This window comes from Hypomesus nipponensis, chromosome 23 (genome assembly GCF_054491055.1).
Source record: "Hypomesus nipponensis isolate SF chromosome 23, ASM5449105v1, whole genome shotgun sequence".
In the NCBI taxonomy this organism is placed as follows: domain Eukaryota; kingdom Metazoa; phylum Chordata; class Actinopteri; order Osmeriformes; family Osmeridae; genus Hypomesus; species Hypomesus nipponensis.
The window spans coordinates 8,445,775-8,471,078 of NC_140383.1; the positions used below are offsets into that span (position 1 = coordinate 8,445,775).

At 49.9% G+C, this 25,304-nt stretch overlaps 1 protein-coding gene and 1 long non-coding RNA gene across 2 annotated transcripts in view; both read left to right on the forward strand.

Annotated features, from left to right (window-relative positions):
- Nucleotides 1–19,049, forward strand: part of sema5ba (sema domain, seven thrombospondin repeats (type 1 and type 1-like), transmembrane domain (TM) and short cytoplasmic domain, (semaphorin) 5Ba) — an 82,044-nt gene extending 62,995 nt beyond the window's left edge. The window contains exons 11-23 of the mRNA XM_084689403.1: nucleotides 313–520; nucleotides 815–1,022; nucleotides 6,906–7,023; nucleotides 7,360–7,541; nucleotides 8,077–8,220; nucleotides 8,354–8,501; nucleotides 8,624–8,849; nucleotides 9,305–9,517; nucleotides 10,913–11,083; nucleotides 13,071–13,208; nucleotides 14,278–14,322; nucleotides 14,805–15,010; nucleotides 16,117–19,049. Of these exons, the coding sequence (XP_084545529.1) occupies nucleotides 313–520; nucleotides 815–1,022; nucleotides 6,906–7,023; nucleotides 7,360–7,541; nucleotides 8,077–8,220; nucleotides 8,354–8,501; nucleotides 8,624–8,849; nucleotides 9,305–9,517; nucleotides 10,913–11,083; nucleotides 13,071–13,208; nucleotides 14,278–14,322; nucleotides 14,805–15,010; nucleotides 16,117–16,293 (2,184 nt within the window). The 3' untranslated portion in view covers nucleotides 16,294–19,049. The remainder of the gene's footprint in view (nucleotides 1–312; nucleotides 521–814; nucleotides 1,023–6,905; nucleotides 7,024–7,359; nucleotides 7,542–8,076; nucleotides 8,221–8,353; nucleotides 8,502–8,623; nucleotides 8,850–9,304; nucleotides 9,518–10,912; nucleotides 11,084–13,070; nucleotides 13,209–14,277; nucleotides 14,323–14,804; nucleotides 15,011–16,116) is intronic.
- Nucleotides 19,050–21,011: 1,962 nt separating this feature from the next.
- On the forward strand, nucleotides 21,012–24,268 carry LOC146234099 (uncharacterized). Its single transcript, XR_014741823.1, has 3 exons — nucleotides 21,012–21,204; nucleotides 23,289–23,407; nucleotides 23,922–24,268. It is a non-coding gene; the product is annotated as an uncharacterized LOC146234099 (long non-coding RNA).
- The last annotated feature ends 1,036 nt before the right edge of the window (nucleotides 24,269–25,304 follow it).

Consider the following 25,304-nt stretch of genomic DNA (forward strand, 5'->3'; position numbering starts at 1 on the left):
TTCGTAACTATTTTATAGTCAAAAGCTTACAAAGAACTCTAAAGCACAGGCTATATATTTTTTTTCTATACATATTGTTAGATCTATTGTTTCATCTCTACAGCAGAGAGCTGTTGTCCAGCAACATAATAATCCTTCGACAACTCTATTCATTTGCCAGTGTGAATAGGCTGTGATTATTCAACAATAAAGCAAGACGGAAACAACCACAGCCAGAAGCATTGCATTGATTTAAACAATACAATGACTGCGCACGTCAATAAGTCTATGTGGCTCAATTTGTCTGTCTGCACGCCTCCAACTCCCACCCAGTGCGGCACCATCGATGACGAGGGCCCCAACGAGGGTCTGACGGAACGAAGCCTGCAGGACGCCCAGCGTCTCTACCTGATGAACGACGTGGTCCAGCCCGTCTCTGTGGACCCGCTGGTCATGCAGGATGACGTCCGCTTCTCCAGACTGGTGGTGGACATCGTCCAGGGCCGAGACACGCTCTACCACGTCATGTACATCGGCACAGGTCAGTCAGGAGGGTGCAGTGGGTCGGCCCGTAGTTGTTTGCATTAACCTCGGCACGTCACGGTAATACTGTGAGGACTGTGCACTTCTTTCATTACCTGCTGCACTTACGATGTGCGCAATTTGTGCGTAGCTTTGGATAAAAGCATCTGCTAAATGATTACATGTATATGAAAAGCCAGCTTCAGCTGGTGAATCTACAGTAGATCCTTGAAGTCTCTCTCAGGTGTACCACCCTGACAACAACTCAGTATGTAACAAAACTCCTCATCTTCCTCCCCTCCTGTCCAATCAGAGTACGGCACCATCCTCAAAGCCTTGGCCACCACCAATAAGAGCCTGCAGGGGTGTTACCTGGAGGAGATGCAGCTCCTCCCACCAGGTGTCCAGGAGCCAATCCTAAGCCTACAGATTTTGCACAGTGACCGATCTCTGTTTGTTGGCCTTAATAACAGAGTTCTGAAGATTCCACTGGAGAGGTGCTCCAACTACAAAACAGAGATGTGAGTATTAAGGAAAACCCTCAGTGACTACTAAATACAAGTGTGGAATTCTTCCTGCTCTCAAGGTCTGTCTGCCCGAGGCTAGGTTTAAAGGTCTGGATATACCATGAGACGACCAGTCTTACTGGTGTGTGTATGTCTGTGTTAGAGAGAGACAGAGAGAGAGAGAGAGAGAGAGAGAGAGAGAGAGAGAGAGAGTGACAGAGAGAGACAGAGTGACAGTTAGAGGGTTTGAGTGTGTTTGTGCGTGAATGAGATATCTTTGTGCAGGTATCCACAGTCTAAGCTGCAGGCTCAGTTATTCATCTAAAAGTTCCTGTCTCTGGGCTGGGTGAGGAAAGGAAAAGCTCTCCCTTCGTCAACACTTTCAACCAGTTGCCTCTGTCTGAAAGCGATGGGGCACCACAGTCCCCCAAAGTCGTGCTCATTTGAGCTATGGTGCTTTGTCAGCTGTGTGTATGTGTGTGTGTATGTGCATGAAGGGCAACTGAATGTATGAGATATTTTAGAGTGGGTGGAGGCCGGATGTGTGGGGGGAGGGTCTTTATGCACATGATGAATCAGCTTTGCTTTTTGTTAACCCTCTCTCTCACACACACACACACACACACACACACAGGCAGGAACAGCTCTTTTGCACCAAAGTCGGCGAGTGCTAAGGGAGGTGTGGGTGAGATGTGAGAGAGGGAGTGGGTGCAAAAAGAAGCCTGCGTAGCGGGCCCCTATTTAAAACACAGCGGGGTGGAATAAACACACCAGACTTGAAGGGCACATCAGGGAAGGCGTGTCCTTAATCCTGCCTTCTGATTCCTAGCAGCCTGGCAGGCTGCCTGGCAGGCTGGCTCACCGGCATGGCGAACACGCTGGGTGAGCTGAGCAGCTCTGTAGATGGGACAGCTGACCGGCTGTCAATCAAGGTGCGATGTTCGGAACTCAGCTCAGGGCACGACAGCAAACATTTCGAGACGCTTCACCTGGGAAGCAGAAAATCTGAGAATGAATCGTCGACTGCACGTGCATGGACATAGAGCTCAATTCCTTTCGACTTGTGGGCAACGGCATACCGGAAGAGGTCGATTTGGGATCTTTTGTTCCCTCATGCACGTGGACGCACGTCGCCATTATTGGACTCCGGCAGTCCTCTCTGCATGCCATCCATCCAGTCTCTCACCTCTCGCTCCAGTGAAGCGGTGACCTATGCAGGACCTGGTGGAGCCACACAATGCTGGGATTGTCTTGCCCGTGTGTGTGGCCCAGCCATTCACACAGTTATTCAGACGCGTTGGAGCTGCGCTCTCTCATGTACACGTCCCTCCAGCTCGTGGGAGGACAATGCTCCGTTTTATACGGTCCAGTCGTGGGGAGCTGTGACAGGGGGGGGTCGTGTCATGATTTATTTTTCCAGGCGAGAGTGGTCCGCTTGCGCTTCAGGGACAGTCAGAGCTTCCAGGAGAAATGGACCCGGTGCCAGGCAGATTGTGAATAGCTCAACTGTACTGCACTGTGTGTTTAGTCAGAGATATATCTGACAGCCCCCTGTCTGTCGGCTGCCTCGTCCACTCCCACGGCTGTCATTCGCTGAGAATGTGCACACGCTGAGGGCACAGCCGTACCAGACACCTCATTGGTTTAAGTGCACCGGACATTGGTCTAAGTGCTTCTGACGGCGTGTCATTCCGCTCGGCTGTGGCCCCATGTTGGCTTCCACGCCGCCCGGACACGACGGAACACAGTGACTGTGGCGGCCGGAAACAGTGTAGCCGACGCAGTTGACGCTAATGTGTTCATTCACACGGTGTCGTTTCGGCTCAGGATTAGAGCTAAGTGTACTGTCGACGTAGCGTAGGTGGTGTGTGTGTGTTTGTCCTCTATTTGTGATAATTACAATGGCCTGACCAATAACCACCTCCAACCGACTGCAGCACCCCAACTTCGTCATAAGTGCAATGATTAATTCAGCTCAGGCTGCAGTGGTTTTGGCTGCAGGAGCTATGCTGGCTAAGCTGCAACATTAGTGTTCCCTAGGCTTTCACTGAGGCAAGAAGCTCCCTGCTGCCAAATGGAGGAATGGGAAATGAGTTGGGAGTGTTTAATCATGGGAGTGCACCTCAAACACTCAGGCTGCCTCGCTTCCACTGACTGGCCGGCAGTCCTGACCATCAGAGCCGGCTACTTTGCCCTTCAAAGGATTTACAATAAGCGGTCGATAGTCTGGTAGGTCGCTGCCTGACTGCTGTGTATGGGAGCTACTACCTCTGAGGCCCTTCTAAGCTGAGAGAGAGAGAGAGACAGAGAGACAGACAGAGACAGACAGAGACGGAGAAAAGAGAGAGAGAGAGAGAGAGAGAGAGAGAGAGAGAGAGCTATACAATGAAAAGAAAGAATGCCATCACAAAGTCAAACTATGTAGGACTGGTGAAGAACATTGGCTTCTTACAGACTCTACTGTATCTTTGGCAAAGCTCCAAAATATCATACCATATATCAAATTCAGTATTTTTTCTCTCACTGTGTTTGGCAGCCTCGGTCTCAGCATGGCTGAATTTAGCTTAACCCAGCTCTCCCAATCTCCACAGATGCTGACAAACTCAAACTTCTAACCTCTTCTGGCGAGGTTGCAAAATGGATGAGTGTTAATGAGATGACACACACTGTCTCTCTCTCTCTCTCTCTCTCTCTCTCTCTCTCTCTCTCTCTCTCTCTCTCTCTCTCTCTCTCTCCCTCCCCATCTCTTCCTCTCTCTCTACATCTCTCTCTCTTTCTCCCTCTCTCTCTTTTTCTCTCTCGCGCTCTCCCTCTCCCCTTCCTTAACTCTCATCAGGGTTGTGAAGCTGATTGTGCTGAATGTCCCCCGTCCCCCCTGCCCCCCTCCCCTTTCCCTCCTCCAAATCTGTGGTCATCAGTTACTAGCCGCGGCGCTAGGAGGCCGTGGCCATGGTTCTAACAGGGCTGGGAGTGCTCAGTGGGCAATCTCCTGGCAGGCTGCCTATCAGCAGGGCTCCTATGGGGCTAATTGGATCATGAGCCCCGATTAGCGTGTAGCCCTGGAGGGATTTATCTGCACGCAGGTTTATGATAAGGAACCCTCCCGCCGAGGGCTGGACGGCCAACCCAGCGCGTCTGGAGGGAAGCCCCCAGGGACGAGCTCTCTCCTGTGGGAGAAGGACGGCTCCCAACGAGCCAGTCCCTGGAGCCTGGAGCCTGCGCTCGCTAAGCAGGCAGGGAGGGGTGGAAACACCCTGAGTGACTGCTGTAAGTGAGCCATCTGTGCTTTGCGTCGTACAGCCGCTTCTAAAAGAGAATGTGTCGACGTCATCCGACATGTAAACTGGATGTCGCTAACACAGGCACGCCGTGACCTCCAGTCCCTATCAAAATATACAGGACACCAAGGCTTGCCCAGTTTACAATTATTAAGTCATGATTTGCAGTTAAAGAGGGTGATGGCTGTTGTTTTTATGCGCTCTTTTTTTTAAAGGCCTGTAAATAGGGACACCAGTTTTACGGCTCTCACCATCCCTTTAAACTGTCCATTAAGTCTCCATGGTGACTGCGCTGGATTTATCACACCCTCCCTGTCGCCAGGACCGGTTGTTTTATGGTGGATGTGTTTTGCCGCTCTGCGCTGTTTAAAATTTAACAGTCCAGGCTTTGTGGTGTCTCTGTTTTGATATAGTGTACCACCAGTGAAGCAGGCTGTTGAATTAAATATCAGACTGCTCTGTGTCAAGCCCTGCATGCTCACAGACACACACACACACACACACACACACACATAGACATAGACACACACATAGACTGATATAAAACCCACCTTCCTCTCTCAAGGCAGGAAGAGCCACCTGCTCCAACCCTCAGCTGTACATCTGAGTCACCGGCTCGTCTGTTGCGGCTCCCTCGCCTACTTGGACAACATTCTGTGTGGGGAAGGTATAGCACAGAGCGGGAAGAGGGGATAGCTTCGAGCTCAGGCTGGCTATTTCTGCAGAGTAGGAGTGGAGGTGAGAAAGGAGAGGAGAGGTCAGGGGAGAGCTAATCAGCTACGGCTCTCCCTCTCTCCTGCAGTGTAAATCCTCCCCTCTGATGGACTCTGGACTGCTCACTGCAGAGAGGGAGGGAGCGAGAAAGAGAGAGAGAGCGAGAGAAGGAGACTGAGAGAGAGAGAGAGAGAGAGAGAGGGTGACAGAGAGAGAAAGAGAGAGAGAGAGAGAGAGAGAGAGAGAGAGAGAGAGAGAGAGAGAGAGAGAGAGAGAGAGAGAGTGAGAGAAAGAGGGTGAGTGAGTGAGTGTGAGAGAGAGAGAGAGAGAGATAAAGAGAGAGATAAAGAGAAAGAGAGGGAGGGAGAGGAACAAACCCTCCAATGACACCTTCTATCTAAGGTGTTCCTGTGAGGGTGGCAGTGCAGATTTGGGAGCTGGCATGGGTTTGGAGCAACAGATGGGACTGTTGGCATGCCCCGCAGCAGTGCTTCAGCGGTGGGGGGTTTGGGGGGGTAGGGGGGGGGGACTCTCCGGTAATGCCCGTCCTCAGTTATGCCTGCGGACAATCTGACAACTCAGCATTCCCTTCCAAGCTGCTGCATTTTGTCGGTCTTAAGAGCTTACATGGGCGGCTGGCTCCTGACTGCCCCGTCACTTCTTGGCATTGGATTTCACCACTGTAATTAATGAGATCTGGACCAATTCGACTCTAAACGTATTTGTCTCCCAGGTCAGCGCTCCAGGGCCCAGCCTCTTGGCCAGTTGTAACTTGGGGTAATTGGGCTTTGGACCTGCTCTGCATCGCCCCTTCTTTCTTGATATGCACAACATGCCTGCCTCTAATTGTGTTTGTGTGCGTTAGACTCCACTTGTCATAATCTCTTGGTCAACAACAGAGATGGTGTACAGCCCATGGGGTTGCAGCTGCAGGGAGGCTGGGAACTCAAATCACACAGCGGGGCACCAATGACCTGGCCTGCAGCCAGGCCTCCCTGAGGGCATGCGCTCAGGTCCACGGAGCGAGCTGGAGGTCGTCGTGAAGCTGTGGGATTTTCACCCCTCTGCTCCAGCTGTTCTCAGCCAGCCCCCCCCCCCGCCCCCCCCCTCCAGCGTTCAGCAGCCTGGTCTTTCTCTCTCTCTCTCTCTCTCTCTCTCTCTCTCTCTCTCTCTCTCTCTCCCTCTCCTCTCTCTCTCTCTCTCTCTCCCCGTCATCCGTCTTTCTTTGCAGGCCCCATTGGCAGTGGCAGGACTTGGCGCAGTCCGCTAGATCAACACAGTGTGTTTCCTCAACCCCCGTAGCTGGAAACACCAGCGGACACACACACACAAATAAAGCAGGCTGGCCGATGCCAGGAAAACCCCCCCTGTCCTCTCTTACCTCCCCTCCGCTGAAGCAACAGGGACGGAGGAGGGGTGCGTCCCACTCTCCGGCTGCCTGGCCGCTCACGTCAGCTCCCGTCGCCTTGCTTCGCCATTAGCCGGCTTTAGATTTAATTACTCCTCATTAAGCCCCTGTTTTACTGGGAGCTCGCAGATATTTAATCGCTGTTTGGTTGCTCTGCCTTGCAGGACGGTGGTGGTGGGGGGGGGGGGGCAATGAGTGACTGTGTGTGTGGAAGCGAGGGGGGCGGGGGGTGGGGTGGGGGGGGAAGGGGATTATGGGCTGGTTTGTTTACCTTTCATTGGCGCTTTGTAGTTCTGGAGTCGCAGGGGTTCGTGTCTGGAGCGAGCCTGGCTTTGTTTAAACACGAGTTAAGCCTTCGTGTGGTCTGGTGGGGCACTGCTGTAGGTCTCGCACAGGCATGTTTTCCTGTTTACTATTTCAGCTGAGCGTCCGTCTCTCTCTATCTCCTTCCCCCTCCTCACACTCTCCTCCACCTCCCCTCTGTCCTGCCCGCTGAAGGTTATGTTTGGAGGCGCGGGACCCCTACTGTGGCTGGGACGGGCAGCAGAGGCGCTGCACCACCCTGGAGGACAGCTCCAACATGAGCCAGTGGAGCCAGAATGTCACCGTGTGCCCGGTGGGTGACAGCATTGGACGCCGGTCTCATCTACTCGCCTGTCACTGGGACTCAACATCCCAGACGCCCCTGGGCCTTGGTCCCCGTGTCACGGCTGGGTGACACCCTGAAAGAGGCTCCTCTGGGCCCTAGGAGTCTAGTCAGGGAGAGTGATTAATGATACCCGCTCTGTTTTAGTCTCTTGCAGAAGTCAGATTTTCTCCCATTTTAAACTATATTGGTGTTACCCTTCCCCCCAAAAATCGATCTCAGAGACACCTTAAAGAGAAGGGGGAAGTGATGTCATCAAATGCAATGCGGTACCTCTGCCTCACTTCTACCTGTTTTGGTTCTCAGTTGAGGAACCAGACCACCAATGGAGGCTTTGGCGCCTGGGCGGCGTGGCAACCGTGCAGCAACGACGACGGCGATGGCACCAGCTCCTGCCTCTGCCGCTCCAGGACATGCGACAACCCGCATCCTCGCTGCGGGGGGCGGAGCTGCGACGGAGCCACCATTGAGGTGTCCAACTGCTCCAGGTAGCATCCAATCCCCTGCCCGGGACGGGAACGCCACAGAGGGTTCGGATTAGCATTCTGATCAGATAAGCGAGTAGAACAGAGCCGAAGGGGATTGATGAAAGAGTGTAGGTGACTTCCAAGTTCCCCCTCCAAGTTCCTGTCTGTGTCTGGGAGAATTAGCCAATCACTGTTATGGAAAGGGCTTCAGCACAAAGAACTGAAGCCTTTGCTTTCACGCTCCGGCCGAATAGCTGTGCCAGATTCAATCCAAGGCGCTGAAATTGAATTGTGCTTTTGTTGAAAGTGGCAATTAAAGTGATGAGACGTGCGAGCCGGTAGCAAAGCATTTAGCAAAATGAAGGAATGTGTTTCTGTGTCAAATTAAGCTCTGTGGAAGTGGTTTCATTCACAGAATCACAAATGAGAGCTATGATCAGAAAATTATTGAGTTATTAAAGTGAGAGGAAAAAAAGCCCATGACCAGAATGCAACAGTTTCAATTCAGACTTATGTGGGCATGTCTGCGCGCTCGCAAACGTTTGTCCCTGGCTAGAAACGGAGGCTGGACACCCTGGTCGTCATGGGGACAGTGCAGCACCACGTGTGGGACCGGGTTCGAGATGCGCCAGCGCTCCTGCAACAACCCCTCCCCCCGCCACGGGGGCCGCGTGTGCGTGGGCCCCGCCAGGGACGAGCGGTAAGAGGCAGCAGGGAGGTGACACGGTCGCGTTTTCACGGTCACGTTTTAAAGGGAGACTCCGCCCCCCCCCCCCCCCCCCCCGGACTCCATGGAACTCCAGCGTGTGACTAAACGGCCCCCTCCTGTGCAGGTTCTGTAACGAGGGCGTGGCCTGTCCACAGCCCATCTTCTGGTCCCCCTGGGGGTCCTGGACCAAGTGCAGCGCCGAGTGTGGAGGAGGAGTCCACTCCAGGGTCCGCACCTGTGAGAACGGCAACAGCTGCCCAGGCTGCGCACTGGTATAAGGCACACACATACGCACACTGCCGAAAGCACGAGCACTTTGTTTCCGTGCGCTGTGTTTGTGTCTGTGACCTAAAGACCACTCGAACACGTCTCCATTTGTATCCGTGCTCTGCAGGAGTACAAGGCCTGTAACCTGGAGGCGTGTCCAGAGGTGAAGAGGAACACGCCCTGGACGCCCTGGATGCCCGTCAACATGACGCAGGGCGGCGCGCGCCAGGAGCAGAGGATGCGCTACATGTGCCGCGCCCAGCTGTCCGACCCCCACGAGCTGCAGATCGGACGGCGCAAGGTGGAGACGCGCTTCTGCCCCAACGATGGCACCGCCACCTGCGAGACCGACAGTAAGTGTCTGTGTTTCCGTCTGTCTGTCTGTCTGTCTGTCTGTCATGCTAAGATTTGTAGGACTGGAACAACAGTAATTGAATTATTGAATTGTAATTTGATGTAGCTCCCGAATTGATTGGGTTATAACTGATTCCTGCTTGGTCCGTCTACCACCAATCAATACTCCTTCTGACCATTAGAAGCATTGTGGGGTATCGGCTGTAAAAAGCCTGTGTTGGCATCCTGCTGTGTGTGGGCGGGGGTGCGGGGTCTGACAGACTGAAGCAAACCTGTTAGTCCTGTGGCTATCCCAGCAGGCAGAGCAGGTGGAGTCCAGGTGACAGACCAGGGTCACGCTCTGAATCGATTACCTGTAGCCTTCTGTCAGCCGGAGGCTGGATCACTGGCACAGTGTGTCCGTTCTGTTGACCCAGCGGGAGGTTGCAAAAAACACATTTGTGAACTCTTTCAGCTCTGGTGGAAGACCTCCTGAAGACCCCTGTCCTACGAGTGGCTGGATCGGGCTGGTCGTCGTGGGAGACCTGGTCAGCCTGCTCCCAGGACTGCGCCAAGGGGTACCGCACCCGAAAGCGCACCTGTGCCACCCCAGAGGGCAAGAGTGCCCCCTTAGCCTGTAGGGGCACTCCAGTCGAGTACCAGGACTGTAACACCCAGGCTTGTAAAGGTGAGGAGAACATCCACACAACCGCACACACACACCGACATTCCCGTTGACGCACGAACACACTCCATGTAAAAAAAAAAAAAAAACCCTAGTTAGCAGAACACACACACGTTCACCCCTGCCCACCTCCTAAGGGGAGCCCGGTGCCGATCCAGTGAAGTTATGCTGAGTGGATCATTAGGTTCATTAGCTAATGGCTACACGCGAGACCCTGCGAGGCCCGTTACAAGCCGAGTCCAGCATTTCAAGTATCTCCTCATGACATCACCAGCGGGCCTTGCTCTGACCGAAGGCTAGCAAAGTGCTCAGCAAGCCTCCCTCCGCTTAGGGACACAAGGGGAGGACCAGCAGTCATTCTGAGGTTCAGTCATCCCTCTGACTAAGCCCCTCGGCATGCGTTGTACCACAGACGGGCGCACACAGTATGTTTCATGACAGAACGATTGTAATCGCATTGACCAGATGCGTACCGGTCGGTCGTTCTGACGATAGCGCTTTCGATAAAGCTTAGAGGAGACCCTATACCAGTCTGTCTTAAATAGCGGCAGACGGGGTAACGTCGGTAATTCACATTAACGATGAGTGGGGATATACAGATGAGAGCTGACGTCGTGAATAGAAGACAACCCTTGGCGCTGTGTGGCTAGTTTCCCAGCTGGGCCTCCTCTCCCCCATATCAATAGCATCTCTCCTTCACTTCCACACACTTCCCCCTCATTAGTAACACCTAGCGAACTCTGTCGGGTCTCTCTGACATGTTACTTATTCATGGGGTAGACAGAGAGGTAGATAGAGAGAGGCGGTGTTGGAGTGAGCGAGAGCGGGAGCGAGGGCGATAGACAGAATAAGAGGGTGTTAAGGGGAGGTAGGAATGAGAGATGCTGTGCGGTAATGGATATCAGTTGATCGGAGGATAAAGTATGATTTAAAGATGAAGGTGTGGGGTCGTGGAGAGATGATTTAGAAATACAAGACAGAGGGGAGGGGGGAGAGAGACAGAATGCCCACTGTCCAGGTTTCTGTCCACTGCATGTTTTCACCAGTTTCCTGTTTACAATATTCTGTCCATTTATCCATTTCCTCCACACTGTGTCCTTCCTGCTGAAGCCAGAGTCCATTCAGGCAGAGAATTCTCTCTATAGCTCCGAGTCCGATGGGCCACAGCACGGCAGTCACAGCCCAGTTCCCTCAGTTCGCGCCAGCCTAATCCAACGCAGTGAAGGGAGTTTGTGAACCAGAGGGACACTGGCAGAAAGCCCCCTCCTATCGTCAGTCAGTCAACTAGTCAGTCTGCCAATCAGACAGTCACTGGGGCAGTTAATCAGCCGGTCAATCACTCATTCGCAGGAGCATCTGGAGTCACTGTGTGTGTGTGTGTGTGTGTGTGCGTTTCAGTGAGCGGTGCCTGGTCATGCTGGTCGTCCTGGTCGCAGTGTTCAGTGGCGTGTGGAGGAGGACACTACCAGAGAACGCGCTCCTGTAACAACCCTAGCCCAGCCCCCGGGGGAGACATCTGCATCGGCCTCCACACCGAAGAGGCGCTGTGTAACACACACACCTGCGACGGTACGCATCGCATGTGTACACACACCCACGCACACCCGCTCCATTCTGTAACGGGTCACGGCTACGGCATCAGTGTCACAGTGTCATTCATCGCCAGTTTGTTAGCGAGTTGGGCCTGGGCCTCCCATGTCTGGAGGCTGGGGTCAAGGCAGGGAGTGAGGCTGGAGCCCAGGTTGGGAGTGAGGCTGAGGGCCAGGCTGGGTCTGAGGCCGGGGACTAGGCCTGGAGTGAGGCCAGGGGCCAAGAGGTTAATAGACACTCTGTACCACAGCAACGTCCCCTGTAGCCCAGCAGTGTGTGTTGCTGGGAGGAGGATGAGCTGTGATGTGTATAACAAGGACCTCTGTGCGTCCTCGCTATGTCTGGATCCACTCCCTGCAGGACACTGAAATATGGATGAGGCAGCTAATCCTGGGCTGCTTGGAAAATGCCAGCGTTCCCACATAAGCCCTTATTAAACCTTAATGCATGCCACACTTTCATCCCACATGTTTTTTGTTGTATATGATGTGTAATCAATTCTTGAGAGTTCTTAGAATACCATATCCGGGTAAATATGTCTCCCTTTGTTGTGAGGCTGTGTGTGCAGCGATAATGCGTTCCCGAGGTTGTGTAACGGCATAAAAAACCCAACCAGTGTCAGGGAGGTTTCCAGCTTTCTCAACTCAACTGTCATTCATTGTAAATGAAATAAGCTGTCTTTCACTGGGACAGGAGGAGTGTGCCTCACCGGTAATCACAAGCCTGAGAAAATGGAATTCTGTCTTCTACCGCCATAGAACGGAGGCTAATCAGCCTGTTAATGTTTTCTTTATTTGACATCGGCTAACAAATCCTAGGTGTATGAGGATGGAACGCCTGCCATGCTAATGACTTGGCCCTCCTTTCTGTCTCCTGCTGATGGGATTATTGACAGGCAGGGCACTGGCCATCTATTCGGGACCTCCCCCTCTTCCTACCTGTCTCACCCACTACATCAGTAATTAGACCAAGGCCTCCTCTCTGTCACTCATTCTCAGGCCTACACAGCCTCAGATGGCCCTGTCAGAAAACGGTTTGATTAAAGACTCCTCTGTAATACCCTGTAATACAGGAAAGCATTAAGGACCATTCAGGCTGCATACTAATCGAAAAGCCTCAGGTTTGGGCCATGTGGTCGTGGAAGAAAGTCCTTAGAACAGTTAGACTGAAGGTCAGAGGATAGGGTTTGAATGGTGGAAACACAAATGAATCAATCATTTCTAGATTCACAATTTCTTAAACAGTACTGATCTCACACAGAGGGAGTTTGTCATGTGCTTGCATGTGTGTGTGTGTGCATGCATGTGTGTGTGTGTGTGTGTGTGGTTTCTAGATGTCCACAGGGGAGGGGAGCACATGGAACAGGGGCAGCAGCCAGTCTTTGAGTGGCTGACAGATAGGAAAGGTAAATACATGCAGGGCTTCCCAGTTCTCTACCTTTTTTCCCTACCCTTTTACTCAAAGGCCGGCACGTTATCACGATTGCCTTCAAGGAATCCAAAGGGAAGTATTGGCATTAGAACCAGTGTCGTCAGAGTGCTCGCTTTGGAAAGTAGATGTGAAGACCGCTGGGAAGAGGGCTTTTCTGTTTACAGCTCAGACGCCTGCAGGTAAACATGGCTAATGCTTTGCTCTGGAGACAAACATCTCCACTATATGCTAAACAAACGGAGGGGCCTTTGTTTTCCTCTCTCACGGCTGTTTATCTCACAAACATGTCGGTGTGTTTATTTTTGGTCTAGCTATGACTGTTTGTGTCTGCCGGCTAGGTTTAGTAGATGTGCTTGGGTGGGCAAGCTAGGCTCCAGGGCAGTCCAGACTGCTCGGTTACTCCAATCGAGGGGAAGACCTCGGTTGTCTGGCCCTACGCTAACCCAACTCTGTTTTTTCCCTCTCCGTTTGTGTGTGTTGCGCGCACGTGCGTGTCCCTGTTTTTACATCGGTGTGTGTGTGTGTGTGTGTGTAGGCGGCTGGATGGCCTGGTCTCTGTGGTCTGCCTGCGACGACGCCGGGCTGCAAATGCGCAGCCGGCTCTGCGGCGCTCAAGGTTCTACCCCCTGCGTAGGCAACAGCACAGAGCACAGGGACTGCAATGAGATCCCAGGTGAGTTAGCAAGATGCACACAGACCTTCGTCCTCTGCGGCAGCAACACCACCCTCATCATGATCGTCGACGCCACCCTCATCATGATCGTCGACGCCATCGTCATCATGATCGTCGACGCCATCGTCATCATGATCGTCAACGCCATGGTCATCAACAGCGTCAGGATCACCTCCGTTAGTCTTGTTTCGAAGACACGACGCGACGACCATCCAACAAGCGTTCCTCGCAGGTGTCATTTCCCCCCCATCCCTCACCTTATCCCTGTTTTTGGGGGTCCAAACACATGAATAGGATCGACACTCTGCATCAGCCACCTCCCCAGAGTCTCCCTGACCAGTCCATGTATCTTCATTAATGATAGTGTGATCTCAGCCAGGTACTAGCCTGCCTACTACTTGACTGTTTGTCAAAGCAGGACTTTGCACTTGTTCCTGGATGGATCGCGCAGAGCCTGCCAGGTCTTCTGTCGCCATACCTGAATACCAAGTGGATCAAGGCCTGGCAATTAATATTAATGTGATGCCACCAAATCTACTTTCAGTCTCATTTTGAGCAAGGTGATAGGAATCTTGAGGTCGCTGGTATGGTGATGGGGTTGTGGTGGGAAAAAGTACAGCTAAATTAATCAGTGGATGGTTTTGTCTCAATTTGAACCTCTCTCCTACCCCCCTGCCCTCCTTCTGAATTAGCAGAGAACAGACGTGTTTCAACTTCCAATGATAGTCCTCTCTTGTAATTGCTTGTTGAGTATCTTAACTTCTCTTGCGATGGCTCAGTAAGAAATAATAGAAAAATAAGTACACATAGCCATAATTGTGAAATTATGAAAGCAACAATTTCTTTTCTAAGGATTCTTCTTATTAACCTTCTCATACAACTTTTATATTCACAATTTGGTTTATCATCATGCAGTTCAGGCTACAGCTTGAAGACCATTGATTGTTGATAGGTTCTATGTGTTTTCCCCTCTAAGAGATGACTTGTTGCTAAGTGTTTGTGGAGAGAGACTGTGTTGGTTCGGAGGTGTTTGATGGCATGTTGCTCTCTGTGTTCTTTTCCTGTGCAGTAATTCTCCCTGCGTCTGGCTTTGATAAGGACCAGCACTGCGGTGGTAAGTGGATTAACTACCGCCTATGCCCACCCACCCCCAATGTGTGTGTGTGTGTGATCAAATGCACGTGTGTCTGTGTGTGTTCGCTCACTCAATAGCATCCTTTCATCCAAAAGGCATCAGTTTGTAACAGAGATACAGAGTGTGTCCCTTTTTAATCTCACTGGGGGGTTGAGCATAAAGGGGATGAGCTCATTGGGAAAGGCACCATCGTGTCCAGGCTGGAGTAATGCCATCGAAAATCTGTCCAGCACAACCCTGTGAACCCATCATCCCATATGAAAGAGAATATGCATGAGAGGCCCTGGTGATTTAGCAGGGTGTTGAAGCTACCTCGGGGGCTGAAGCATCCAGTTGGGCTTCATTTTACTGCAGTTGATGCGGTTCAATAAGCGACGATGCCTCTTTGAAATAAAACTGCCTCAGAGTGTTAGACAGCCTCTGGACTGTGGCTGACTTGCGGTCCTGACCTCTTTCCCCAGCATTCACCTCTCTCCACCTGATCGCCACTGGGTTGTCCTGTTTCCTGGGTGCGGGACTCCTGTCCTTCCTGGTGTACGTGTACTGCCAGCGCGTCCACAAGCCCTCGCAGGAGTCTGCCGTGATCCACCCCACCACGCCCAACCACCTCAACTACAAGGGGAACACCACACCAAAGAATGAGAAATACACCCCCATGGAGTTCAAGGTACAAAGCCAATGGCCACACATGCACACCCATGCTGTACACATACAGATTTCAAACAGCCTTTTTCTAAAACGGGTGTTTCCTCCCTGAAGGAGGCCCGATTAGACTGAGAGGCTGGCAGCCTCCGGCAGAGTGACTGATGGGGCTGTTGTAGCTGGATGGAAAGGGCTTGGAGACTGGGAGGCTGCAGGCTGGAAAGCAGGGGATGGGGTTCGTGACAAACCACAAGAGATAGCAATGCTTGACATGGGCCGGAACTGGCCGGAATGGCGTTTCGGTGCTTCTAAATGTAGGCGAACAGCGTTCAGTTTCCTAGTTTTGTTTTGTTTTCTACACAAAAGAGCATTTGTTTGATGTGATTGGTCCATTGAGGTAGACTATCTTTATGAACACGTACATTTTGATGAAACTAGTCGAATGTGCGATTTGTCAGTCCCTGCACTTATTTGATCCCAAGTCAGGGCTAATATTGTTGTAGACATTTTAGTCGTATGTACAATGAATGTGTTTTAAGAGAAGTTTAATATACAGTGTGCAGGAAAGAGGGAGGAAGCTAGGGAGGGAGGAGAAACCCAGGCAAGTGGGGATTGATGAAGTGGCGGTGAAGGAAAGAGGAAAGGAAGAGGTGACGTAAAGAAGAGAGCCAGTGCCGTGCAGTGTTATTGTTCCCGTTGCCGTTTGAAGAGGCTGAGGAGCCGCTGAGCCCAAGCTGTGACAGTGTTTACTCAGCGCTGCTTAAGTGGCTCAGCTCCACAGCTGCTCATAATGGGCCTTGTGCATTTCATTCATCCTGAAACCTGATTACGGAGCTCCTTCTGGGCTCCCGAAGCTACTGAATAAATGACGTGCCTCCCATGAAGTGTAGCATCGCACCCATGGCTTGCACATGCATGAAATTGAATGTGTTTTCATTTAAGGGGGCGCTCTGTAAATGCCTGCATCTCATTTTTGTTCATTGATTGTTGTTGAAATGCACTACATCAATTTGTTGCTCTACTTTATCTTGTTTATTGCTCTGCGTCCCATTTGAGGCTCATGGTGGAACTCAAACTGGTTATTTTTCTTGGAAGTTGCTCGTATTAACTGTGAACTCTCCCGTCCTTTAGACCTTGAACAAGAACAATCTCCTGCCAGATGAGAGGTCCAACTTCTATCCATCTCCTCTTCAGCAGACCAACGTGTACACCACCACCTACTACCCCACAGCCCTGGGAAAATACGACTACCGGCCAGACTCCTCCCCCTCCCCCTGCAGAACCTATAACAACAGCAACAACAGCTGAGACACACCCACAGCCTAGCCCTCCCGCCCAACCCCAGCAGACAACCCATACTCCATCCTCCTGGTGGCCCTCTTGTGACAGAACTGAGATGAACCCTCGATGTGGACTCCTCTCCAGTCCACCCCCTCTCTCTTCCCACATGAACTCCTCTGCATGGCGGGAATGTGTGTTCAAGGGGTCTACCTGGAACATTCCCTTCTCCCTCAGTATGGGTGGGTTTGGACAACAATGCCTTCAGTCTTGCCCATTTACAAACAGAGCCAGGAACTGGTTATTTGAGGGTGTGGGGGAGGGAGTTTGGGCGGTGGGATGGTTATGGACATTGTAATGTCAGTAAACGGTTTGCACTGTAGATATCTGAAGGGAAACCTTGACACTATAAGCTATTGGAGTTTAGCTTTTTCTTCTTTTTTTTTTCTCTGGGCAAAAACCCAACCGGAGATTCTGGCTTTAGGTGCAGATATCCAGAGTGAAGGTGCACTTCAGAAACACTGATGGAGGCCTGTCTCTGGTCTGCTTCCCTGTGTGTGTGTCCGCCGACACCACGTCTCCCTCTGCATCCCCCTGATAAACACAAATCCCCTCATCAACAAAAGCAGTTACCAAGAACTACCAGCGCATATCCTTGTGTCCTTGCTTCAGTGCGACAAAAAGAGAACCCAATTATGTCAGGAGATCAATATCAGTTCCTTTGTGCTTTGCCGTGGTGGAACAATGGATGCCCTTCCAGCTTGATTTCTGACAGGAGGGATTTCACCTCCAGCACCCCCATCATGACTGGGCTGTTTTGGGTGACATGGACATACAGTGGACCAGGTGACAAAGGGCCATGGATAATAGTGTGTATGTGTTTGTGTGTGTGTGTGTGTGTGTGCGTGTGTGAGCTTGCAAGTGTTGCTTCTCGATCCGCCCTTGGAGCCCCATACCAAGCATGGGGGAAGCCTCAGGCAGTGTTGCCACTGAGGGCCTCCCCTCCACAGCCCCAGGGGCCTGGGAGAGCTGGGCTGTCTGGTGTGAACCACGCACACTGTTCTGCTGGTGGACCACACTCTATATAGTGTACAGGCTTGGGACTGCTGTGGTTGTCTGCATGCTAGCAGCAGAGAGGACTGGGGCTCACATGCTTGTTTTGTTAAGGACAATAAAGACTCCTGAAAAGGACCTTGCCGTGAATCTCCAACGGATGCATTCTGCTGGAACACTGTTCCATTTAGCGGTCATATCAGATGTGGTCAGTGGCAGAAGTGAACTGCGTTTTATATATGATTACAAGGTAGAATATACTCGTAGTGTGACATTTGCTTTTGTAATGTTCTTTTTATAAAAAGGGAGGTCATTTGGTGTAATGCTCAACCTAGCAGTAGCATAGCAAAGGTTTTGTTTCCGAAATAAAGGTTAGGCTGATTAACTTTTCTCTGACAGTTTCAGATTACAAAAGATATTCGTTTTTTCTTTTCTTTCAGCAGCTTAGTAGCCAATAAAAATTCGTTTTTAGAAACATTTAGAAAAAAAGACGAGCCGAACGACAAAATCAGAGTGTAGCGAAAATCTCTTGTCCCTCTCTTAAACCATGCTTAATCATGCTTCGAATGACAGATCCATTCTGTGGGTGAGAACAGGCTTGTGTAACTGTCTGTACAGGTTTATGTACTGTGGGTTTGTATGTGTGACTGCTTGGTTGGCTTGCTTGTCAGTGAGTGCCTGTGTGCTTGAACAGGGAGGGGTATTTTGTACAATGTAAATGCTTTCTTACATATAAGAGGTCATGTAAAGGGGTATGTGCATATTTTTTTTTCTCCACATTATGACGGCCCTACTGTTGCTTCCACTGGTTTTCTATGTTCCATGTATGAGATGTTAATCAATGTAAGCTAATGGGGGCCTTCAACCCTCATGGGAAAAACACTATTTATAGTAAAGCTTGGTTTATAAAGGGCATTTCACATCTGAGCTACAGTCTATTTTATTATGCCTGTTCAATGAATGCTAATCCAGCAAACGCTTTTTTCAGTTCAGCAACGCACGAGAGCTCGACATGTACATAGGAGAAAGCCTTCCGCAACTCATTAACCATGATAGTTAAAGGTTAGTATAATGTAAATGTTCATGTATATTGTATAGCTAACACTGTTTGTTTTAAAAGCCTTATAGTTGTAAGAGAAAAGCGCAGCAGCTAAGTACACACCAACCATGGGGTTTGTGATGGGACAGAGCTAATCCATGTGACTGGATGACTACTGAGAAACATCAGGCCTCAACACTCCTCCAGTGTTCTGCTTTACCGCAGTCTGTACAGCATTAAAACTGCACATGCGATATGTAATTTTAGATAATGTTGCACTTGTATTTCAAAGGACAAATCAGCCGCCCGCTGTAATTGAATGGCTCAAAACCAGAACCCTGACAAATGTTTAAGAAGCACTTCTGCAAATGTACATTAATCTCTCTTACTTGATAATGTCCTTTGTGCCTGGCCTGGTCAGACTCTTGATTGGTTGCCCCTGAGTTGTCATGGTGTTGTATTGGACTCATCACGTCCTTGAGTCTTTTATGATTGGTCAGGCGTGCCGTCGCATTGAGAAGCTCTGTCCCTTGTGAGGCTCGACGCCCCTCTATGCAACTTACCTGGTGGTACTGTTAGATCTGTCATGTAGACTGTAATCACTGCCTTTTAGACACTGTGAATTTTTTGGTACTCTATATTTTTGTATATTGTACATTATAAAGGATAATAAACCTTGATGCCAACACAAAAATCGTCTGTGTGATTGTATTCCATTTACTGTTTCATTTTTTTCTTGTTCAAGGTGGCCCACCTCTCTCTTAGGCCAGGGTGTTACTGGAGTAAAGTCCCTTATGTGTCCACTGTGGCTGAGCTCAGCTCGCAGGACAAAATCCCGATGATACAGCATTTCATGAAAAAAGGGGAAAAAAGGTCACAAACTTGTGCATGCATGAAAGAGAAAGGGTGGCTTCACCGGACTGCTGCTGTGTGTTTCTCTATCCCTCTACAAAGATTCAAAAGAGTCCAAGAACCAGCTGAAACGTTTCAATTGGATGAGGTCTAGACAAATGGGGAGTCCCGGCCAAGTCGTCAGGGCGTGTTCACTTGAGTGCCCCATGGATCACTGGCAGTGCCAATGGCTCAGACACTCAGGCTTCATCATCTCATTTCAAGGAGAGAGGGTGTGCCGTCCCATACCCCAGCAAACCACAGCCACTTCAAATAAATGAAAGTGACCAGACAGTTCCTGCCATAACCGTAAAAGCTATCTGTCCTCTTTTTGGGCTTCAATTGTATTGAAATGGGTGGGGACTTAAGAGGAGGGAGGGTGGGCATTCACCTGCTGTAAATGTAGGCCTGGACTGTACTGACACTACCGTTACCCCTCATCAAAAAAAAAAAACGTGGATGGTGTACAATAGGGTAAACCTCTGTTCCCTGAGCACATGAACTGATTTCAGACCTGGTTCGAGTACCGCCCTGACTTCACTGTACCTTTCAATTATGGAGAGCGGATCAGAGTGGCTGTATTGATGAGCGCAGGGGGAAGGCATCCATCACCAGGCGTGCAGATGGACACACTGGCACCGTGAACTGGCAAGGAGCCAGGAGGGAGAGGGGAGGGGAGGGGAGAGGAGAGGAGAGGAGAGGAGAGGAGAGGAGAGGAGAGGAGAGGAGAGGAGAGGAGAGGAGAGGAGAGGAGAGGAGAGGAGAGGAGAGGAGAGGAGAGGAGAGGAGAGGAGAGGAGAGGAGAGGAGAGGAGAGGAGAGGAGAGGGGGAGAAAGTGACCCATCCGGTTCTCCCCTGTCTGAGGCTGCCCAGAACTGTCCAGTTGAGCGGGCCCCACCAGAAGATGCAGAAGTTGCCTGTTTGACCGACCCCTCCTTTGTTTCCTCCTGTAGGAACTCCTCTTCCTCCTGTGTCAGCCTGCTCCCCTAGGCCTTGTCACCCTATGTTAATCACTCCACCTGACTTGGGAGTACAATCAGCGTTTCCAGAAACTGTTGCTTGGAATCAGCCGATTCGATTGATGTCGACTGATCGGCAATCTCTCAGTGGACTGTGCGTGTTCACACTGCGTTTTGATGTTTGAAAGCAAGGCGGCTGTTGATTGTTTTGATGCCCGGGTCCCAGAAGGGCGGCGCAGAGACGGCGTGTTTCTACAGACAGGCAGATCACACACTTGATCACTGATGTCTGAGCCCGAGTTGTTTGTCCCTGTCTAGAGCGCTGCGGGAAGTGGCCTTCCCTCTCCCTCTCTCTCTCTCTCTCTCTCTCTCTCTCTCTCTCTCTCTCTCTCTCTCTCTCTCTCTCTCTCTCTGCCTCTCTCTCTGCCTCTCTCTCTGCTTCTCTCTCTCTTCCTCTCTCTCTCTCACTCTTTCTCTCCCTCTCTCTCTCTCTTCCTCTCTCTCTCTCTCACTCTCTCTTCCTCTCTTTCTCTCTTTATTCTCTCCTCTCTTTCTTTTCCTTTCTTTCTCTCGGTCGCAGATCTCTAAAAAAGATGAAACTGGAATAGATTAATGTTCATGCACTCACTGGCTGACTTCTGTTGGTACAGCGGAGCTTTGCCTGACAAACAGGGATTTGCTTTCGCGTAAGAAATGCATTCAAATGTAAGATTGTAAATCCCGGCAAAGTCTCACCTGATCCATTGATCTACTTCCTGTTCATCCTCAGCTGAGTCCTGATTATTCATTGGAAAGATACAGTACATCCTCACGACTCATCAGGAAGACCACCGCAGATGGAAACAGCCATCCCCATAACAACTACAGCGCCGTGTACATCTCCAGTCCTCTCAGACCACCCAAGACCCATGTCTTTATCCTGGTGTGTGTCATTCCAGCTGAGCTGAAGACCAGAGGTCACAGTCCACAGACAAGGTTCTCCTCCCCCAGGTTGGCAAGGTAACAGGAGGGGGGGGGGGGGGGTTAATACTGCTTGTTGTTAACGGGGGCTGACAGTGAAGGATGGCTGGGAGGGGGAGAGGGGGCAGTGATGAAAGGGTCCACTCCTCTACAGCCCTCTCTTTGACACAGGAAAAAGACCACACAGCAAATGATGCTAAATCACCACCTTCTGTACATTCCAACCCTACATAGCAGATCAGACCCGGGCCCAGTTTACACACTAAACATACGCACACCAGAATATCACAGATGCATTTTAGTAACTTGGGTTCATGCCTTGCTTGTTTTGGCGGTGATTGAATGCATTTGTCTTTTTATTTAATCTACTTAACCAGCTGACAGTGGCTATAAATGCTGACGTGCATTTAGCCAGCCAACCAGCTATATTGATGACAGGCGCTATCAACCAAACTGCTGATAACACAGAATTGTCGATGGGACACACACCTCAGAGAGGACGAGGACAGTTTGCTATCGTCTTGGTCCCTATTCTTCGCCGTGCCTGTCTCTGCTTCCTCTATTGTTGTTTTGGTTATTTTTCTAGACCTATTATGGGCTTACCTAAAACCCAGAACATTAAGGTCTCGTTGCACATGTACTATGAAGATGAAGTGGTGGAGTGTTCTAGCTGACCGATATTAAATGAACACTATCCATCCCCTTCTTCAGTTGATAAGGAATGGGGGGGGGGGGGGGGGTTGTATGTTTGCACACGTCTTCCTAATCAAATCCAGCTGTGTGGATCCATGGAGAGCTCTTCAGCTCCACATGGATGAGTCACCACGGTGTACTCATACAGTAAATACACCCCAACACATTTTCAATTCAATCATCAATCTCCAGGCTAGTTTGAGTGAAAATCAGCTTCTGGTCGCCTTTCTTCCTGTGGGAGTTTTAAAGCGCCCCAAAACAAGATGGCGGAGTCATTTGCTGGCTTACTAGCATTGCAAAATGTGATGAAACTAAATCATTCATACAAAGCTGCGAGTCCCGTGTTTTGGAATATGCACCGCAAGCCATTTTAGGCCTCCACGTATACATCTGAAAGTTGTAGATTCAAAAGAGAATGGGTTGCTGAAACTACATTAAAGACATTGGAGCATTAAAGTTTCAGAATCAAGTAGTTACAAAGTAACAAAGTATTTGTTGGCCTGGTTTTAGTCTGCATGATCCAGAAAGCTTTTTAAGCACTTCAATCCTGCAACTGAAAAGCATTGCACACACACACATGCGCGCGCACACACTAGCCACATGGACTCTTGATTTGCAAAAGAACACATAGGGAGCTTTTGAGAAGGCAGGCTCTTTCTTTAGAGACATTGATGATAAAGAATAAAGTATATTTTATTAGGACGTCTGAAGAATCACACGTTCAATTAGGTCAAGAGCCCATAAGCAAACAAGACTGGAACCATTACTAAAACTCTGGGACACCGAGGAACATTAATGTTTGGAATTACTGAGGCGTTCAAGGGCACATTCACCTCTTGCTGCCAATCAACCACATACTGCCGTCTGTCAAACACACATTTTTCCCAACAAATGCTCCATCACCCACCTGCATACATAGATGATCCCTTTCATGACTCAGAGCAGATCCTGTTTAGAAGGTAAAACATGGATGGTGAGGTAGCTGTGAAGCCAATTCTTCCCAGCTGGTGTGCACCATGTCTGGAAGAACAAGGCTGTCTGTGCACAGCAATCTCCGGTGTTCCTAACTGTCATCTTTTAGTGACTCACCGACGGTTCCACTTCTCTGCTCTGTATTTTTGTCCCAGTGAAAGCTTTGCTATTTCCTGATAATGACTCTTAGTCAGCAAATTTGGTGTGGAAGCACAGGCCGAGCCAACTGATTTTAGCAGCACAGTCTCTGGATTCAAAGCCCCCTGGTGGTCAGCCTCCAACTCAGAAGGGAGAGGTGAAGACTCAGGATGTGCTGTCTCTCCCTCTTCATCCTTGTTAAACCCTGCAGGATTCTCCATAATCCCAGATGGGTTACCTTGTGGACAAAGCTGCACTGTGTTTTATCAAGAGATGACACACAGGTTCACTGGTGCCAAATCTCTGTTGTTACCTCTCAGGTATTATCGCTTCTTCCTCCCTGCTCATCCGACAGGGACAAGGAGGGCAAGCTGCTGATCTGGGCTCAGTCAAGCTTGGAGGAGATGCTTAACAACTCACTCACCCCAGAGGGGATAAGGTAAGTATTGCTGAGTGTGAGCCTGTACATAATAAATCATGTACAGCACGCAGTTTTCATCTTTGTGTGAAAGAGTCCATACGTGTGCATTTGAATATATTATGGAAACATTTCATCATAAAGCTCACAATGCTTCACAATACTTTTTTTATGGAGTGTTTGGGTTGACCTGTAGTACTAACTACTTTTAGTACAATTACTACTTCAACTACTCTTAATTCACACCCACAAGAAGCAGTATGTTTAATTCCCAGTGATCTGGTTGCATTTACCCACCACAGGAAACATAATGCACCAACCCATTTCATCTGGTGTTGATCAGAGATTTATATTACGAGAGGGTTAAAAGGTAGATTACCTGGCTCAGTGCTACCTCAATCTTTCAGTGCTCTGCGACAATATTCATCACAAACCACACATGCACACACACACACACACACTTGAACAAACAAACCCCAATCTCTTCCTATCCCTCCCGCCTCCCCCTCTCTTTCCTCCTGGCTTCCTCCCTCAGGTTTGGGACAGAATCTTGGCGTAGGATTGCGAGTGTTTGACGTCACGGCAGGCCGTTGATGGCTTGCAGCAGCTGTTGTGACAGGCGCCGGTCACAGCACGCGCCGCTCCACCAAGCCATAGGGACGAGCACAGGTTAATGAAGCAGGTGACCCGGTGTGGACACCCAATCACACCTCTCCACCAGCCCCAGCCATCGGCTCGGTCTCAATATTTTGCAAACATGTGCTTCTTTCCTTTTTTTTGACTCGCTTCCCCCATTTTCCTCCGGGATTTCTCTTCTGGCATTTAAGATGGGTTAAAACAATATGATGAACACAACAAAAAAAAACAATAGCAAAAAGAAAAGCTTTGTGTTTAATTTCTATCTCGGTTTGTGTCTTTGTGTCCTTCCTCATCCCTACCCCCCTATCCCTATGAAATACACCTAATTTCCCTGTTGATGAGAAGGCGGGGAGAGAAGGATGGATAGGGAGGGAGGAGTGTTCGGTGAGGGGAGGTTAGGCTGATGTTGATGGATGCATCGAGAGAAATGGTGGGTGGCAAGGATGTTCTAGGGAAATACTTGATGCCAGGCATCTACAGGGCTGGGGCTCTGACTGGGGCATCCACTCAAACTGAGCTGATCTGGGATTCGAAGGCGGACCTGGGAGATCAAAGGCTCTGGCGTTCTGTCGGACACAGCCTTTCCGCTCGTCTGGTTAGCATAATTGCTTAAACTCAGAGGACATGCTGCTTCCGTTAGGCCACGTTGCTCTGAATTACAGCCAGCATCCTGGAGACAGAACTCAGGTTTTCTTTCCAGACCCACAGTTAGACATTCAAATGCTACAATCTATTTCTGAACAAAAAAGATACATTTTTATATTTATTTCTGAAAAAAACATGTATTGATGCCTTTTTTGAACATTATTCCTGAGTCCCGGGTCTAATTTGACCTTTTCAGCGGTCTTCTCTCTGACCCAAACGTACCATACACAATAGGTTGATAGGACCCTTTAAGAATGCCCCTTTGAGTCCCGGATACAACTCACTCCCTTCTGAAAAGTGTCAGAGATAGCTTCCTCTACACCGTAATCCATCTGTGTTGAGAACATCAGACACATTATGTTAGGATGAAATTAGAAGAGTATTTCCCTCTACATCTCCAAAATATGTTGGGTACACACCCCAGTAAACATAGAATTAGTGGCAGGCTGTCACATGCGTCTAGATTGAGCTCCCTCACCCATTATTCCTCATCAACAAGACTGCCTGTTAATATGTTGAAGATAAGCAGCAGGCTGTATGATAACATTTCTGCTAAATGATCCATTTGAAAGTGAAAGCCATTTTTCATAATCCAAGATTCAGTAAAGACTCTCATGCTCCCTTAGGGACACGG